This window comes from Procambarus clarkii, chromosome 80 (assembly GCF_040958095.1).
Source record: "Procambarus clarkii isolate CNS0578487 chromosome 80, FALCON_Pclarkii_2.0, whole genome shotgun sequence".
NCBI classification, from domain to species: domain Eukaryota; kingdom Metazoa; phylum Arthropoda; class Malacostraca; order Decapoda; family Cambaridae; genus Procambarus; species Procambarus clarkii.
Window position 1 is genome coordinate 17,736,022 of NC_091229.1, and position 18,259 is coordinate 17,754,280.

Sequence of the window (18,259 nt, forward strand, 5' to 3'; positions counted from 1 at the left end):
AGAAAGTTAAAAATTAGACAAAAGCTTCAGTTTATCATCTTCCTCTATTAGTGATTTTGATTTATGCACAAGCTAAGTTTCTCACAACACACCACATTGTGACAATAACTTAGTGGATTAAGTTCCAACACTTGATCTTGAGAGTTCAAAAACAATGGCACAGACCAAAGTGTAGCAAATGAACATGCAACTCAGTATAACCATGCCAATTGTTTGTCAGGACTATATTATGAAATGGCTGAAATATGAAAAGGAATAGGAAGGGAACTATCAGGAGAATGCACCAAGCCACAATGACTATGTAGCACTGGGAAGGAAGTGGGATAAGGATTTGGGATGGGACAGGGGAAACGAATGGTGCCCAACCACTTGGATGGTCGGGGGATTTAACGCCAATCTGCATGAAGCGAGATCGTTCCTCTACCTCCACCCCAAGTGGTTGGGATAGGCCGAAGACCTACACTAGAAAGCCAAAGGAAATTACAAAATATTCTTTTTATGACAAAGATTACGTTCAATGTTTAAAGCTGTGAGTGAATAATTGGAATGAACAATCGCACTTCATTTAATTATCGTATATATAATGTTATGAGGTTTCAAAGTTAAAATAAACAGCAGGTAATAGAACTTTCAATGGACTAGTTCTAATTCCTGGAAACAATTTTAGCCCTTCAAACGAAGAGATATTTCACAGAGTAATCTTTATGGGATGAAAGTGTCAAAAGGCAAACACCAGAACCCCCACCCCCCGCCTTTACCTCCCACCCCCACATAAAAAAAACAGCATTGTGAGCTAAATTCACACAAAAAACATCATAATTGATCTCATTTAAAAAAAATTAATGTTGGTGGGATCTTTAATTATTGATGACAGATTCATTTTTAATTAAACTGTAATCGTTATACACTAGATAAATTTTGCAGAAGATTCCAAGGCTTGAGCATGAGACTGAAGCAGACTGAAGGAAAAAAAATTATAGGAAGACCTAATGAAAACCTATCCTAGCTCTGTTACGATACAAAATTAATTGTTATGCATCCTCTTAAAAGATGCACTATGGGAAACATATCAAGTACGAAAAAAATGTGTACGAATATATGTACATACTAGACTGGATTAACGTAAATGACAAAGAAGAGCTGTAACAGCAATAGTTATGACAACCATTTCAACCTTTAACCTTGTACAATATTCATGCTCATGGTGACCAGTCTTACATGTATATTTCATCATAGATAGTACCTGGATGGCATTCTGGGAGCTTTAATCCCCAAGAACGGCCCAGGGCCACGCTTGATTTGTGAGAGCTTGGTCCAACAGGCTGTTGCTCGGAACAGCCCACAGGCCCACATATCCACCACTTCCTTAAGAGAACTAACCAGTTTCTTCTTGACGATGTCCACGTTTGTTCCAGCAATATTTCTAATGTTTGCTGGGAAGATGTTAACCAACCGTGGACCTCTGATGTTTATAGTGTTCTCTGACTGTGCCTATGGCACCTCTGCTCTTCACTGGTTCTATTCTCCATTTCCTTCCATATTGTTCACTCCTGTATGTTGATATTTTACTGTGTAGATTTGGGACCTGGCCCTCCAGTATTTTCCATGTGTATATTATTTGACACCTCTCTAGTCTCCTTTCTAGGAGGTACATTTGGAGAGCTTTGAGACGATCCCAATAGTTTAGGAACTTTATCACATTTATGTATGCTGTGTATGTTCTCTGTACTCCCTCTATGTCAGCAATCTCTCCTGCTCTGAAGGGGAAAGTGAGTACTGAGCAATACTCAAAACAGGAGAGCACAAGTGATTTGAACAGTACAACCATTGTAATGGGAGGTTCTCGTAATCCATCCTATCATTTTTCTGGCTGATGCTATATTTGCTTGGTTATGTTCCCAAAATGTTAGGTTGTCAGACTTCCTTTTTCCCAGACCCTTTACATACTGCTTTCCTACGATGGGCAGATTTGATTGTGTTTTGTACCCTGTATTTTGTTTAAGGTTCCATTTTTATCGTACCTGAGTACCTGGAGTTTATCACTAATATACATCATGTTTTTTTTTACTACCCAGTCGAAAACTTTTATTAATATCTGCTTATAGTTTTTCAATGTCTTCACCAGAAGTAATTTTCAAGCTGATTTTTGTGTCATCTGTAAAAGATGATATGAAGCTGTGACTTGTATTTTTGCCTATACAGTACTGTACCTGATATGAGAATGAGGAAAAGCAGTGGTGCAAAGACTGTGCCCTGAGGTACAGAGCTTTTAACTGCGCTTAAACTACTTTATATGGTTGACTGTTACTCTGTATTCTGTTTGACAGGAAATTGAATATCCACCGTCCCACTGACTTCATTTTGTTGGCTATGACTCCATGGTCACATTGATCAAATGCCGTTGCAAAGTCCATATATACCACATCTGCATTCTGTTTTTCTTCTAATGCCTCAGTGATTTTGTCATAGTGGTCAAGTAGCTGTGAGAGCCATGATCTTCCTGCTCTAAATTCATGTTAACCTGGATTGTGGAGGTCATTGGTCTCCATGAAATTGAAGACCTGACTCCTGATCACTCTCTCAAATACTTTTGTTATATGGGACATTAGTGCACGTGGTCTATAATTCTTAGCCAATGCTTTGCTCCCTCCCTTGTGTAGAGGGGCTATGTCTGCTACTTTAAGCGCATCTGGTATCTTCCCTGTGTCCAAACTCTTCCTCCACACTATTCCGAGTGCCTGTGCTACTGGCATTTTTCATTTCATTATAAATATTGAATTTCATGAGTCTGGACCCAGGGTTGAATGCATTTTATCAATTTATCTTTCAAAATCTGCAGCATTCAGTGATATCCGTTATATTCTCAGGGGTTTGGATATCACGTATAAAGAAGCTGTCCGGATCTTCTACTTTCATGCTGTTTACTGGGGTGCTAAACATATCCTCATACTGCTTTCTTCAGGATTTCACTAGTTTCTTTGTCATCCTCTGCATATGAAGCTTCACTTGTAAGAATAGGTCCAATACTAACCATGGTTTTTGCTTTTGAATTTGCATATGTGAAAGAAATATTTTGATTTTTTTTTTTTTATCTCTTGTATGGTTTTCTGTTCTAACTGCATTTCTTCAATCTGATATGAATGCTCCAGTCTCTGCTCAATTTCCTCCATCTCCCTGTTTAAATTATTCCTTCTTTGTTGGAATAGTCATGTCTGCTTATGCATTTCCATTATTTTTTTTCCTTTTGTAATGCCTTCTGCCTTCTCTAAGTTGGTTCTCTTTCTGACTTTCCTCAAAGGAACATGTTTCTGACAGACTTTATACACTTTATATGCTTTACAAGTCAATTGTTCTATTGCTTGTGTGGGATTTCTATTACAGTACTTAGAACAGCTTCCTTTTGAATGTTTCTAAGTTCCTTGTTTTGATTTATTTCCAATTTATCCTTTTATTATTAAAATTTAATTGATTTAATAACCCATCTTGCTTCATCATTGCTTTAGGCCTATTACGAGTATTGATATTAGTTTGCACTTCAATGAGCTTGTGATCTCAGTATGTGGTATCTGAGATTGTAATGTCCCTTATTTTGTCTTCATTATTTGTGAAGATAAGATCTAGAATATTTGTTTTCCTAGTTGGCTCTGTTATCTGCTAGTCGCTGTGAAAATTTGTCACAGAATCTAAGTACAGATAGTTCTCTAATCTGTGGTTGATTATGTCCAGATAGATTTGCCGGTATAATACTATTGTTTGCTATTCTCCATCTTCAACTGGGCAGGTAGAAGTCTCCTAGGAAAATAATATCAGGTACGGTATTGGGTTTGTCAGATTATCAAGACTCTGTTTTGCTTATCTGTTCTGTGAATTCCTCAGCTATTGCATCTGGTGGTTTATATATTAGAATAATAACTAAGCTTATTTTGAAGTTATTAAAGCTTTAGTCGTTTTGGCGCACAACCATCACCACAAAAAGTCGAAGGCGGGCCGAAAGAGCAAAGCTCAACCCCCGCAAACACAACTAGGTGAATACAGATTGTATTCCCATCATGCACAGCTATTAGTTCAAACGAATTTCCTGTTATCGTTACTTTACATTTTCTGTGGTTTACAACTATGACCTCTAGTTCTGCATATTTCCAATTTCAATAATGTTTTCCTACCTATTTTACTGCATGCTTTAAAAAATTTATATGTGGTTTATCATATTCCATCTTTCTTCCACTTTCCAATTTCACCATATTCAAAGTTTTTATTATAAAACAATATATTTCTTAAATCTGAAATCAATTTCACTGCATGGCCTTGGGCATTTTCAATTTTGTTAATATTTCTTTAATATGAAGGTACCATACTACTGCTGCACACTGTAATTCAGACATTCGGGTCTGGCATTTATCGTTATAATTTTCTTTAGTATTTCTACAACTATAACTTTAGAGATGATTCTAAAATTTACCCAAGTTTGGATAGAAATTTCACTTTAGTGTTTAAGCTTTCTGGTGATATCGTAGTACAGTACAGCATCCAAACTTAAAAAAACCAAGAGCCCCTAAACACCCAGACTTTTTAAAAAAAAATTAATTTAAGTGTGCTGAAACACCAATTACTTGGAAGTGCCTCAGTTACTTTCCTTAGTTTACTGAACTGCCAAGACCCAGGATTTTGTGCCCATATTAATCCAAGGACCATAGTCTTTCCCCCTTCCCTCTACTGGATGGGGATGCAGTAGGGATCAAAGATACCCTCACTACCCAGGAATACAACCTGTTCTCGCACTTTATTACAGTCAATATTGACTTATTAAATACGTGCTTATGTGACATACTAAACATACTAGTTTACCTTGAAAAGCTTCATTGTAAACACCGACCTTACCTAACCTTTTTAGTATGTTAAGATAAGCATCTTATTGCTTCATAATTACAATTATTACTTAACCAATACCTATAATAGGTTAAGTAATAATTGTAATTACGAAGCAATAAGATGCTTATCTTAACATACTAAGAAGGTTAGGTAAGTTCGGTGTTTTCTATGAAGCTTTTCAAGGTAAACTAGTATGTTTAGTATGTCACATAAGCACGTATTTAATAAGTCAATATTGACTATATGAAAGTGCGAGAACGGGTTGCAGGAATACTGCCTTATAGGTTGAAAGTACATGACTCAACCTCCCTCCCTCCCTCTCTCCCCCTACCCCCCCCTCTCTCTTCCCCCCCCCCCATTCTCCCTCTCCCTCCCCTTCTCCCTCTCTCTCCCTCCCTCCCCCTCCCCTCTCTCTCTATTATATATATATATATATATATATATATATATATATATATATATATATATATATATATATGTATATATATATATATCGTACCTAGTAGCCAGAACTCACTTCTCAGCCTACTATGCAAGGCCCAATTTGCCTAATAAGCCAAGTTTTCATGAATTAATGTTTTTTCGTCTACCTAACCTAGCTTTTTTTGGCTACCTAACCTAACCTTACCTATATATATAGGTTAGGTTAGGTAGGGTTGGTTAGGTTCGGTCATATATCTACGTTAATTTTTACTCCAAGAAAAAAAAATTGACCTCATACATAGTGAAAAGGGTAGCTTTATCATTTCATAAGAAAAAAATTATAGTAAATATATTAATTCAGGAAAACTTGGCTTATTAGGCAAATCGGGCCTTGAATAGTAGGCTGAGAAGTGCGTTCCGGCTATTAGGTACGATATATATATATATGTCGTACCTAATAGCCAGAACGCACTTCTCAGCCTACTATGCAAGGCCCGATTTGCCTAATAAGCCAAGTTTTCATGAATTAATTGTTTTTCGACTACCTAACCTACCTAACCTAACCTAACCTCACTTTTTCGGCTACCTAACCAAACCTAACCTATAAAGATAGGTTAGGTTAGGTTAGGTTAGGTTAGGTTAGGTAGGGTTGGTTAGGTTCGGTCAAATATCTACGTTAATTTTAACTCCAATAAAAAAAAAAATGACCTCATACATAATGAAATGGGTAGCTTTATCATTTCATAAGAAAAAAATTAGAAAAAATATATTAATTCAGGAAAACTTGGCTTATTAGGCAAATCGGGCCTTGAATAGTAGGCCAAAAAGTGAGTTCTGGCTACTAGGTACGACATATATATATATATATATATATATATATGTCGTACCTAATAGCCAGAACGCACTTCTCAGCCTACTATTCAAGGCCCGATTTGCCTAATAAGCCAAGTTTTCATGAATTAATGTTTTTTCGTCTACCTAACCTAACCTAGCTTTTTTTGGCTACCTAACCTAACCTTACCTATAAATATAGGTTAGGTTAGGTTAGGTAGGGTTGGTTAGGTTCGGTCATATATCTACGTTAATTTTAACTCCAATAAAAAAAAATTGACCTCATACATAGAGAAAAGGGTTGCTTTATCATTTCATAAGAAAAAAATTATAGTAAATATATTAATTCAGGAAAACTTGGCTTATTAGGCAAATCGGGCCTTGCATAGTAGGCCGAGAAGTACATTCTGGCTACTAGGTACATATATATATATATTATTAAATATGACCGAAAAAGTAAGATTAATAATTCTAACACGAATTTTCTCAATCTTTCGTACATTATGCTTCACTGTTGGAGGTAAATCAAAAATCACTTCTCCAAAATTCATTTTTATTTCTAGTCTGACGCGACACGGGCGCGTTTCGTAAAACTTATTACATTTTCAAAGACTTCACAAATACACAACTGATTAGAACTTGCGTTTCCCTGATTTTATATCTACATTTGAGTGAGGTGGGAAGGGTGATGTGGCATTACATTTGAGTGAGGTGGGAAGGATGATGTGGCATTAACACAAGACAGAACACTAGAGGATATTAATAGGGTATTAAAAGTATCAACACAAGACAGAACAGAAACAATGGGTATTGAATAGAAGTGTTTGTAGAAAGCCTATTGGTCCATATTTCTTGATGCTTCTATATTGGAGCGGAGTCTTGAGGTGGGTAGAATATAGTTGTGCAATAATTGGCTGTTGATTGCTGGTGTTGACTTCTTGATGTGTAGTGCCTCGCAAACGTCAAGCCGCCTGCTATCGCTGTATCTATCGATGATTTCTGTGTTGTTTACTAGGATTTCTCTGGCGATGGTCTGGTTATGGGAAGAGATTATATGTTCCTTAATGGAGCCCTGTTGTTTATGCATCGTTAAACGCCTAGAAAGAGATGTTGTTGTCTTGCCTATATACTGGGTTTTTTGGAGCTTACAGTCCCCAAGTGGGCATTTGAAGGCATAGACGACGTTAGTCTCTTTTAAAGCGTTCTGTTTCGTGTCTGGAGAGTTTCTCATGAGTAGGCTGGCCGTTTTTCTGGTTTTATAGTAAATAGTCAGTTGTATCCTCTGATTTTTGTCTGTAGGGATAACGTTTCTATTAACAATATCTTTCAGGACCCTTTCCTCTGTTTTATGAGCTGTGGAAAAGAAGTTCCTGTAAAATAGTCTAATAGGGGGTATAGGTGTTGTGTTAGTTGTCTCTTCGGAGGTTGCATGGCTTTTCACTTTCCTTCTTATGATGTCTTCGATGAAACCATTGGAGAAGCCGTTATTGACTAGAACCTGCCTTACCCTACAGAGTTATAATATATATATATATATATATATATATATATATATATATATATATATATATATATATATATATATATATATATATATATATATATATATATATATATATATATATACTGTATATATATATATATATACTGTATATATATATATATATATATATATATATATATATATATATATATATATATATATATATATATATACTGCATATATATATATACACACACACACACACACACACAAATGTTTGGGGATCACCAAGCTATGAAGCAAAACTCCATACATCCACCACAAATTGATGGGACGGGCCATCCAAGGCTAACGTTAGGCTACCATCCCACTCTCAGGGCTAAGCGAAACAATGACACAGGAAAGAAGGGTAAAAGAGTGGGAACAGGAAGTTACTGAGGCTTTGCCCACAAGTTGTCATTTTATTATAATCAACATTCTATTTTTGGGCTAACTCCCTCAGTAACTTCCCCTAGCTTACTGCCACAATGCTACAGAGATGAAAGCAACCATTTTTTTAGGGGCTCAAGACAAAACAGACAACTAGGAAAATATAATAAAACGTGATTTACCTGTGAGAACATTACGACGCTGTCAAGGGATGTCTGGGAAGTAGATAGAGGCCAACACACAATTTGTTTTGGAGCATTAAGCGTCGAAAGCTGGGAGGCCAGACGACATGTAGGATTGTAAGCACGAAGTCCCCTAGTTGCATCGGGAGTAGCCACCGAGGGAGGCTTGGACTTGGCACAAGTCACCAAAATCAAAGCCTCGAAATCCTCCTCAAAATAGAAGAAACTTCTCTAACTCCACAACAGCAGCAGCAGCAAGGGGCTGCAACAGCCTGAAAGATAAGGCACGAGCTTACACATGAGCCACCACCTCATAGGTTTGGCAACTGCCCTAGAGGGCAATCCAGCCAGCATAAGAGGTCTAGCAGCACCACACAACATGAATCCAAGGGTGTAAAAATCCCCAGAATCCAGCAGAAGGAATACAGGAGGCAACAGACATGACCATCAGTTTGAAACACAACATTGCAACACACAAAACTTGCAAACACCATAGTCAAACTGAATTGGATTAAGGATTTATCTTATCCCCAACCAGCAGAGATATGAAGTAAACAACCTTCAAAATAGGCTGACAATATTTCCTCGAGACAAAAATGGGACATTGTGATGGCAAAAACGATTACGTAATATTCAATATTTATGAAAAAGCAACACAATATAAAAGAGTTTTATTACAAACATTCACTTGCTGCAGTTTTATTGCTTTCATTACCACCCTCACGTCTCGCCATAAATGACCTGATGTTTTTAACTGAAGCCAGTCTTTTCAGCATCCTTGTATTTCTGGCTATTGTACATAGATGTTGATTGTTGCTTCTACTTCCATAAGCCACAGGAAAATGGACATTACAATGTCAGTATACCACTTTCATTCCATCACTACATAGCTTGTCCAGTTTGATAAATTTGAATTCCTTCTGGAGATCATCATTAAAACTACAGTTTTAATGCAGTCAGTGCTTGACACTGCAAGGATAGATTTAAAGCTTAAAGAAATATCAGACCTTTGCAGAATAACAAAGCTACTAGTTAGCATACAGGAAAAACAAACACTACAGCAGAACAGATGATGTATCTGGAACAAGGGTTGCCAACATTTATTTTTTATTTCCTCTGAACAAATCTCTGCAGATATCGGTACCTAGTATCGAACAATGCGAGTCTATGGTCATACAAATTACTGGTGTCCATGATATTGCTATGCTGATTATAAGAAATGAATAAGTTATGATTGATCAATATTAAAGGATATTTATAGTTTATTATAAACGGGACAAAATTTCCATTTTTATTAAAATGAAGCGACAGCTGGGAAATAAATAAATAAATGGTACTGTTCCGTTCAAAACCATATGTACAGTATATGCAGTTTATTCCTGAAGCACAGGACTTAGACTATAACGATCAAATGAGGCCTAGCAACCCAGCTAGGCACAAGAACTTATGTACAGTATAAGGCTGGCAAACAATGAAACCCATTAACCTACAACAAGTACGAACATGAGCAGCAATTGAGAAAATTAAAAGTTCACTTAAATCGACACACTAGGAAAGCGGTGGCCAACCAAATATGTTTCTCAGCCATGTCCATGACCAAGGCAAGGGAAATGACCAGACCATCAATGAAACAAATATTTGCTAAGTTAATTTAAGGACTCTAATGCATTAAAGCTTAATTATAAGCATAATGCCTGAATTTGTCTGAAATAGAAACTTTCTATTCTTAAATTAATATATAACAGAATTCTAATGACAAGACATGTCTGGACATGACCGAATAATGCGAGATTTCAACATTTAGCATTCCTTTATCTCCCCATGTCAAGAAGCTCTAGTTAAGTAACCAAACAAACTACACCTCTCGGTTAAACTTCTAAGTGTATATTAATTAGGCAAGATTGGTTCCTCTACTTGGTCAGTCACAAGAAAAAGTCCACTCACACCACCTAGCCCCGAACATTGAGCACATTTCAGCAACTGCATATTTTTATGAAGAATACTGTTTATATTCCAGTTGACAATTTGTGTTTGCAACTACTGTACTGGCTTGACTATGACTATACTGTTATAATGCAAACCCAGCTAATGATCCAAAGATCTATCCCCACTCGAGTTAAATCCAAGCACAATACACACACACTACACCCTTGGAGGAACTGAAGAGGTACTGAGCTTAACCCTCAAACCGCGCATATCATATATAAATGATATCAGTGACAAAACCGAAACCGCGCACATCATTTATATATGATTTCGTGTCTAGCGCTATAATTTAAACGCCCCGCCTGGGATAGGGGTAGCTATAGTACAGCCACGACCGATAGTTGCCAGATGCCACCTAGAAAAAAAATCCAGGCCAACATTCTTGGGTGTTACAGCATCAGTATTGAACAAGCCACCAAGGCAGGTGCACGCAGCACGAGCTCACAGCACCGCTGTTCAGCTTGTGACCACAGCATCGCCTACAAATGCCATAATATACCTGTTCATGCTATTATTTAGCAGTGATAGTATTACTGAATGAAGCCCCCTGACTGTGATAAAACTGACCAGGATTCTGATAATAGCAGGATTGTGGTGATATTTAGCGCTGTGCTCCATGGAGGGAGGAGTAAGGCTGTGGAGGGAGGGTTGTGGCGTCGTCTTCTGACTGTGTGCGGCCACCATTTATTGACTGCACTCACCATACCAGCTTAGTGGTTCGCTATGGTGAACACAAATGTAGATACTTATATATAATGTGTGTATAGTGTGAGATAACAGCGAGAGAAGTAGGTTGGGAGCCGCCATTTTGGTGAGGGAGGAGCGACGTCTGCATAACTTGGCATGTTGTTTACTGATGGCCACTATGGTCTTTGGGCACCATACCAGCTTATTTGTACAGGTATGGTGAATAAAACAGGTAGATACTTATATATAATGTGTGTATATAGCGTAATAACACCACAAACAATATTGTTGGAGGAGAAATATTAGTGCGTCTGGCCTTGAGGGCGGTCGCCGATCAGCTGACTGTGTGAGTAGCTACGTCTTTGTGCCTTTACTCACCATACAAGCTTAGATGTACAGTTATGGTGAACAAAACATGTAAATACGTATATATAACGTCTGTGTATAGTGAATAAATGCAAAAATAGTATTGTGGCAGGAGAATGAGGGTGAGTGAGGTGGTGTTGAGGGAGGGAGTGGCAGCGAGTGGCTCGCTGGTGTTTGGTCAAAAAGCACGCTCGTTGCTTTTTGACTCAAGACCAACTTACTAGTTCGTTATGGTGAACAAAACATGCAGATACTTATATATAACCTGTGTATATAACCTGTGTATATAGTGTAACAACAGCAAAACTATTTGTTTATTGTTTTATGAACATAATAATTGAATCACTAATATGCACACCATAATTATGAGTACAGCAATGGTTCACACATTTTATTATATAAATATACCACAATTCACTGTATGGAATAATATTACTGCAAAAAAAAAACTAAGAAAAAATCAATCAGAGACATTGAAATAATTAGATAATATATTTGTGGCAACTGCCGTCTGACAGCTCGGGCGGAGTAGACCTCGTCTAGAGAAGGCTCTGCCAACGCCCCTTTTTTGCCACACTTCCCTACCCTATTGCGGCTAAAATATGCCACCTACGATTTTTTTGTTATTTTTTCTGTGATCAGGGAACAAAAATAAACACTTCTATAAGACGAAAGAATTTTTTGGATTTTTTTTTTTTTTGCGCCTGTGGGTGTGAATTCCATTTGGGCCCCTAGCGGTTTGAGGGTTAAACTAGGGAGGAGGGTAAACACCATCTTCAATCTTGAGATAGATCTGATCTGGCCTGGTCATCAAAGCCCTAGAGGAATATAAGGGTAACCAAAAAAGCCCCTTTGGAATCCTCTTCAGACCAGACACTAATAGCCTCAATTAAGGAAGAAATGTCAGCCTCCAAATCCAACCCAAGGAATGCATCCAACTATGAGGCAATAGTGAAAGAACGGAAAGTTCCATCCCCCCCCCCCCAAACCCAGTGCAACTCCTCCAACGCGAATATGAAAATATCTATAAGGTTTTTCCTCACAAAAGACGTGAAACTGCTCAGATTTCATGCCAGCAAATGTCAGGAACTGCAAACACTATCAATGAAGTACAAGAGCCCAAAAATACGCTGGTGCTTCATAAGATGACGTTGCACCCAACAAGGGGCAAGCCAAAAATGAAAGACTATCGGTCATCAAAATACACAGGGGCACAAACCATGCACACAGTATTACTAGATGCCATACTGAACAGGACATCCATCAAAGATCAACAAGTAAAGGTAAATGATCTCTACTGTCGAACAAATCGAACCCCAGGTAACACTTCAAAGTTATTGGTTGCAAAAGAAATGTAATTATATGCATTCATAGAACCAATAACATGCAATAACATAGAAGGGTAACGATTGCCACATACAAAAAAATCATTAATATTCTAAAATGAAAATCCAAAGAATGAAGATCATCACACCATCACCCCAACAAGATTACACATGAGAACCCTAAGTGCAGTACTGTACCTGTATGTGTAAACAAACTCAATACCAAGGTCTCAGCCTAGAGTGAAGTTTGTGGCCCAATTCATGAGAAAGTGAACTACAAAAAATCTCAAGAGGAGATATGTGGTGGCCATTGGTCTCAACCATCAGTGCCAACTGCAGCGGAAGCAGGATAATAGAAGTCAGATACATCAAACAAGGCACCATGACGTGAAGCCAATACTAAAGTATAATACACTCTTTGTAGTAACAAAATCAAAGAATAGGAAGCCAAATTTACCTGAATTTACCTATGCAGAGCAGAGTGCTTTGTACTCACCTAATTGTGCCTGCGGGGGTTGAGCTTTGGCTCTTTGGTCCCGCCTCTAAACTATCAATCAACTGGTGTACAGATTCCCAAGATAGAAGTCAGGCACAAAATGCCACCACATTCTATCTATCCAGTCATATAACTAGTATGAACATCTAGAGGTGGTTAGTGCAGCTATTGTTTGATAGCTCTTTATTTTCAGAATGATAACTGGATGTCCTTGCAGTTCTAATGATCACTTGGAGGGACTGAGTAGCTTTATATATGTTATTAGGTGTCACATCATGAGGATTCTTTCTTATGGTGGATAGAGATGCTTTCCAATTTGCTCCCAGCCACTGGTTACCTTTAGTTTACATGTCATCAGTTTCAAGAGTTCCTTGACTTCCCGAGCCCAGTCTGGTACTTGGCTTGCTTGGCAATAACTAGTTCAGTTAGGTGGTTGTTTGCAGTGGACCACTATATAAATAAATCCCATTAGAAAGTTACTTATTTCTCTGAAGCTAATAATCAACCAGAGTCTGCCGTGCTAGTTGTGACCTGGGTGTCCCTAACGGCCTGGGAAGGAGAGTAACCAGAAGAGCCTTCAAAATAAAAAACAAAAACTTAAAAGTGAAACTCTAATTATATAGCTTCTCTTAGTATTAGATGAGTCCCAGAGACGATTGTAGTGTCGAGTACTGGAGCCTGCTATAGATTTTACTGAAAGGTTTAGTACAAACAAAAATTACAAATAAAACGCTAAGTGTCTCGGAGTCTTGCTGCCTCCTAAACATGCAGTAAATTCCTCATAGATTTCAGCATTTATTATTTCCATACAGACGAACTGCAATTAAATTATTTTAACTTTACGTATAATGAAAAAGCTCTGATGAATTCATAGTGCAAGTACAATAACTACAGTAGAGTACCATGAAACAAACACAACATCAGTTTGTCAGTCGTGATGCACCAACCATCCATACATTGCATCATATTTTTCACAGAATTTGAATCTTCTTATCAATTTCACATTACAGTAATAAACAGTATCTTCTATTATGGAATTGATAAAATCTATAGGGAAGATTTCCTAAGACCTGGAACTTCAAGAACAAGAGATCATAGATATAAACTTAGCTAACCACAGATTGCCGAAGAAATACTGTATAAGAAAATTAACTTTCGCAAACAGAGTGGTAGACGGTTGGAACAAGTTAGGTGAGGTGGTGGTGGAGGCTAAGACTGTCAGTAGTTTCAAAGCGTTATATGACAAAGAGTGCTGGGAAGATGGAACACCACGAGCATAGCTCTCATCCTGTAACTACACTTAGGTAATTACACACACACACACTCCTGCGTGCAATAAAAAAAGGGAAAGATCGACCTTTGAGGATCACCCTAAACGGTGCTAAACAGATGGAAGAAGTACAGTACTAAGGAATGCTAGAAAATTACAAAGTGATGAGGATGGGAAAGTATGGTCGCTAAGACAAGATTTTTCAAGAGAAAGCAGAGAAGCTGAAACTAAACCTTGTAGAGGTAAAATGTCTAAATGAGAGCAGGAACGAAGAAGAAATTGGTTCTTATTCTACAAAGTAATAGGGGTAGGCAGGCCAGTAAAATGGTACAAAAAGACAAACCAACAAAATCACTAGAGAAAGAGGTAGTGAAGATAAGGAGAGGGAACATGTTCCTGAAAATTGTATACACCAATGTAGATGGAGTGAAATCAAAGATAATGGAGTTAAGTGATGTAATACAGCTGCATATGCCAGACATTGTTGCACTCATGGAGACGAAACTTAAAGAGGTCATATTCCCAAGGGGTTACTTAGTTTGGAGACATGACAGAATAATTACGAAAGGCAGTGGCATTGCTGTGCTGTTGAAAGAACCCCTAAGGTAAACGAAATTATGATTGCCAATCCACGAGAAGTTGACGTACTGTAATAGCACTAGAGATCTGTAATCAGGATGATAAACTATTGATCATAAATGCATAGTCCACTGCCATGCAACACATGGACAAAGGAGGAGCTGGATAATAAAAGAGCAGGTCTTGTAACAATAATGAGATTATTGCTTATAATAGCGAAAGGGGATAAGGATAAATCACGACTGTTGGTAGTCGGCTATTTCAACTTGAAATCCATAGACTGAGAAGCATATGAAGCTAGAACAGAGGACTTTTGGACCTGTAGATTTGTAGACCTCATTCTGGAAACATTCTTGTATCAACATGTTAAACAAGCTACGAGGATGAGCGAAGGGGATATTCCCCTTCATGCTAGATTTAATATTTACCAGGAAAGAGGAAATGATATTCGACAATCAGCACCTTCCTCCCTTGGGTAATAGTGATCATGTCTTTTTGGGAATAAAGTATGCAATGCATTATAATCTGGAGGAAAATAAGGAGGTTGAAGCAGTTGAAAAACCTGACTTCAGGAGAGGACATAATGGGGACCTTACAAAAAATTGTAATGAGTATAATTGGACAGACTTGTTGCTAGGCAAGGAAGTAAATGAGATGCATGTCAAGTTTTGTGAAATATATGATAAAGGAACAAAAAAATTATACCAAAGCAGAAATGCAGAACCAAGAAACATGAATTGGTTCAACAGAAATTGCGAGAGGGCCCGAGGCAAAGACACAAAACTAGAATCAATATAGAAGGCCAGGCTTGACTTGTGAGAGCTTGGTCCAACAGGCCGCTCCAAGCACGCACATACCCACCATAGCCTGGTTGGCCTATTCTATAACTTCATAAACAACAAATTGCAGGTAAAGGATAATATTCAGAGGTTGAAAGTGGGAAACATTCACAGAAAATGAAAAGGAAATGTGTGAAACATTAAAAGAAAAGTTCCAAAGTGTATTTGTACAAAATGACATCTTCAGGGAACCAGACACAATAAGAATTCCAGAAAACAACAGAGAGCACATAGAGGTGTCTAGAGATGTAGTGGAAAAAATGCTCAAGGAACTAAGTAAGAACAAAGCAGTTGGTCCAGATGGAGTTTCACCATGGATTCTGAGAGAATGTGCACCTGAGCTCAGCATTTCCACTTCAACTGATTTTTAAGGCATCCCTGTGTACAGGAGTCGTACCAGATGTGTGGAAAAAGGCTAACATAGTTCCAATCTATAAAAGTGGCAGCAGGGAAAGTCCCCTCAATTATAGACCTGTATCATTGACAAGTGTAATAGTCAAAATATTGGAAAAATAATTAAAACTAAATGGGTAGAACACCTGAAGAAAAACGATATAATATCAGACAGACAGTGTGGTTTTCGATCTGGAAGATCCTGTGAAACAAATTTACTCAGTTTCTATGATCGAGCCACAGAGATTTTACAGGAGAGATGGTTGGGTTGACTGCATCTATCTGGACCTAAAAAAGGCTTTTGACAGAGTTCCACATAACAGGTTGTTCTGGAAGCAAACATATAGGACAGGTAACAGGTAAGCTTCTAACATGGATGACAAATTTTCTAAACGATAGAAAAATGAGGGCAGTAATCAGAGGCAATGTATTGGACTGGAGAAATGTCACAAGTGGAGTACCACAGGGTTCAGTTCTTGTACCGGTAATGCTCATTGTCTACATAAACAATCTACCAGATTAAATACAGAAAAATATAAACATGCTTGCTGATGATGCTAAGATAATGGCGAAGATAAGAAACTTAGATGATTGACATGCCCTTCAAGACGACATGGACAAAAAAAAGTACAGTATATGGAGCACCTCTTGGCAAATGGAATTTAATGTGAATAAATGCCATGTTATGGAATGTGGAAAAGGAGAACATAGACCCTACACAACCTATAAATTATGTAATTACCCAAGTGTAATTACCTAAGTGTAGTTACAGGATGAGAGCTATGCTCAGTGGTGTCCCGTCTTCCCAGCACTGTCATATAACGCTTTGAAATTACTGACGGTTTTGGCCTCCGCCGCCACCTCACCTAACTTGTTCCAAAGCTGCAGGAGAAATATAAGAAAATTCACTTTTGTAAACAGAGTGGTAGATGATTGGAACAAGTTAGGTGAGAGTGGGAGGCTAAAACCGCCAGCAATTTCAAAACATTATATGACAAAGAGTGCTGGAAAGATGGGACATCACGAGCATAGCTCTCATCCTGTAACTACGCTTAGGTAATTACACACACATACACACACACACCCCACGAGTTATAAATATCATCTGATTATCACCTACGAGTTGTACCAAATATATATCGATTCATATTTTTGGATAAGAAACTGACATGTATTTCTTGTTTTCACATTAATAAACTCTTTATTTCATGAATTTCGATCTTTGTTTATATAGAGTTTGGCATGAAAGTGGGGAAACGGGGCAATGATTATGTATGGATGGAAAGGTTGATGAATTGCAACTCTACATACGCTACAGTGAAACAGACAATCATCAAGATTGTCACACGGGCCTTGCACCTACCGTACACTGCATCATTGCTTGCGTTGTGTGTGTGTAGATGTGAGAGGGAGTTGGAGCGAGGCTAGCTCAGCTGACTTCCCTGGCTGTAAATATTTTGGCTAATTAAACCTATGCAATTTTGAATAAAAATTAAGACAAATTTAGAATACATAGTTTATTAATTAATGTAAAAATAATAAATGCCTTTTGAAAGGTTGTGTTGCGAGTGCAGCAGTGTGTATAGAGGGATGTGGACCGAGGCTAGCTATTTCTTGGCTGGGAATATTTGGACTAGATCTATGAAGGCTAGTTATGTTACAAATAAAGAAAAAAGAAAAGAAAAGAAAAGAATTATGGTTTATTAATGTGAAAGCAATAAATTCAAATTTTACCACTTACCATTACAAAAGATTACACAACTATGACCAAAGGAAAAAAAAAATTCTCAGTCTTCTGGACATGTCGATAAGAAATAAAATCTACTGTATTATTTGGTTGATAAATCAACCTGTCCACTTGAACAGTACATCACATTTTGACAAATTCCCAACAGCCAAAAAATGATGTACAGGTACTATAAATCATTGTGGTATGCAAAAATGACAGGCTGTCAAGATTTCTATTCATAGGTTCTTGGTTCGGTTAGGTTCAGACAGGACGGGCTGAATAAATAGCCCAATTTCTAACAATATTTGATTAGTAGTACAGCAGAACCTCAGTACTCAAACGTAATTGGTTCCAGAAGGTCATTCGAGTGCC

The 18,259-nt window shown here is 37.7% G+C and overlaps 1 protein-coding gene across 7 annotated transcripts in view; it reads right to left on the minus strand.

Annotated features, from left to right (window-relative positions):
• Sur-8 (leucine-rich repeat protein shoc-2) overlaps positions 1-18,259 on the minus strand; it is an 88,583-nt gene that overhangs the window by 44,543 nt on the left and 25,781 nt on the right. For 2 of the 7 annotated variants that reach the window (XM_045727855.2, XM_045727860.2), the window contains exon 3: positions 17,522-17,604. The exons of 3 other annotated variants lie outside the window; for them this stretch is intronic. In XM_045727855.2, coding sequence (XP_045583811.1) covers positions 17,522-17,536 — 15 coding nt within the window. In that variant the 5' untranslated portion in view covers positions 17,537-17,604. Of the gene's footprint in view, positions 1-8,217; positions 8,490-17,521; positions 17,605-18,259 lie in introns of all 7 variants that reach the window. 2 more of the 7 variants (XM_045727856.2, XM_045727857.2) reach the window with 2 other exon arrangements.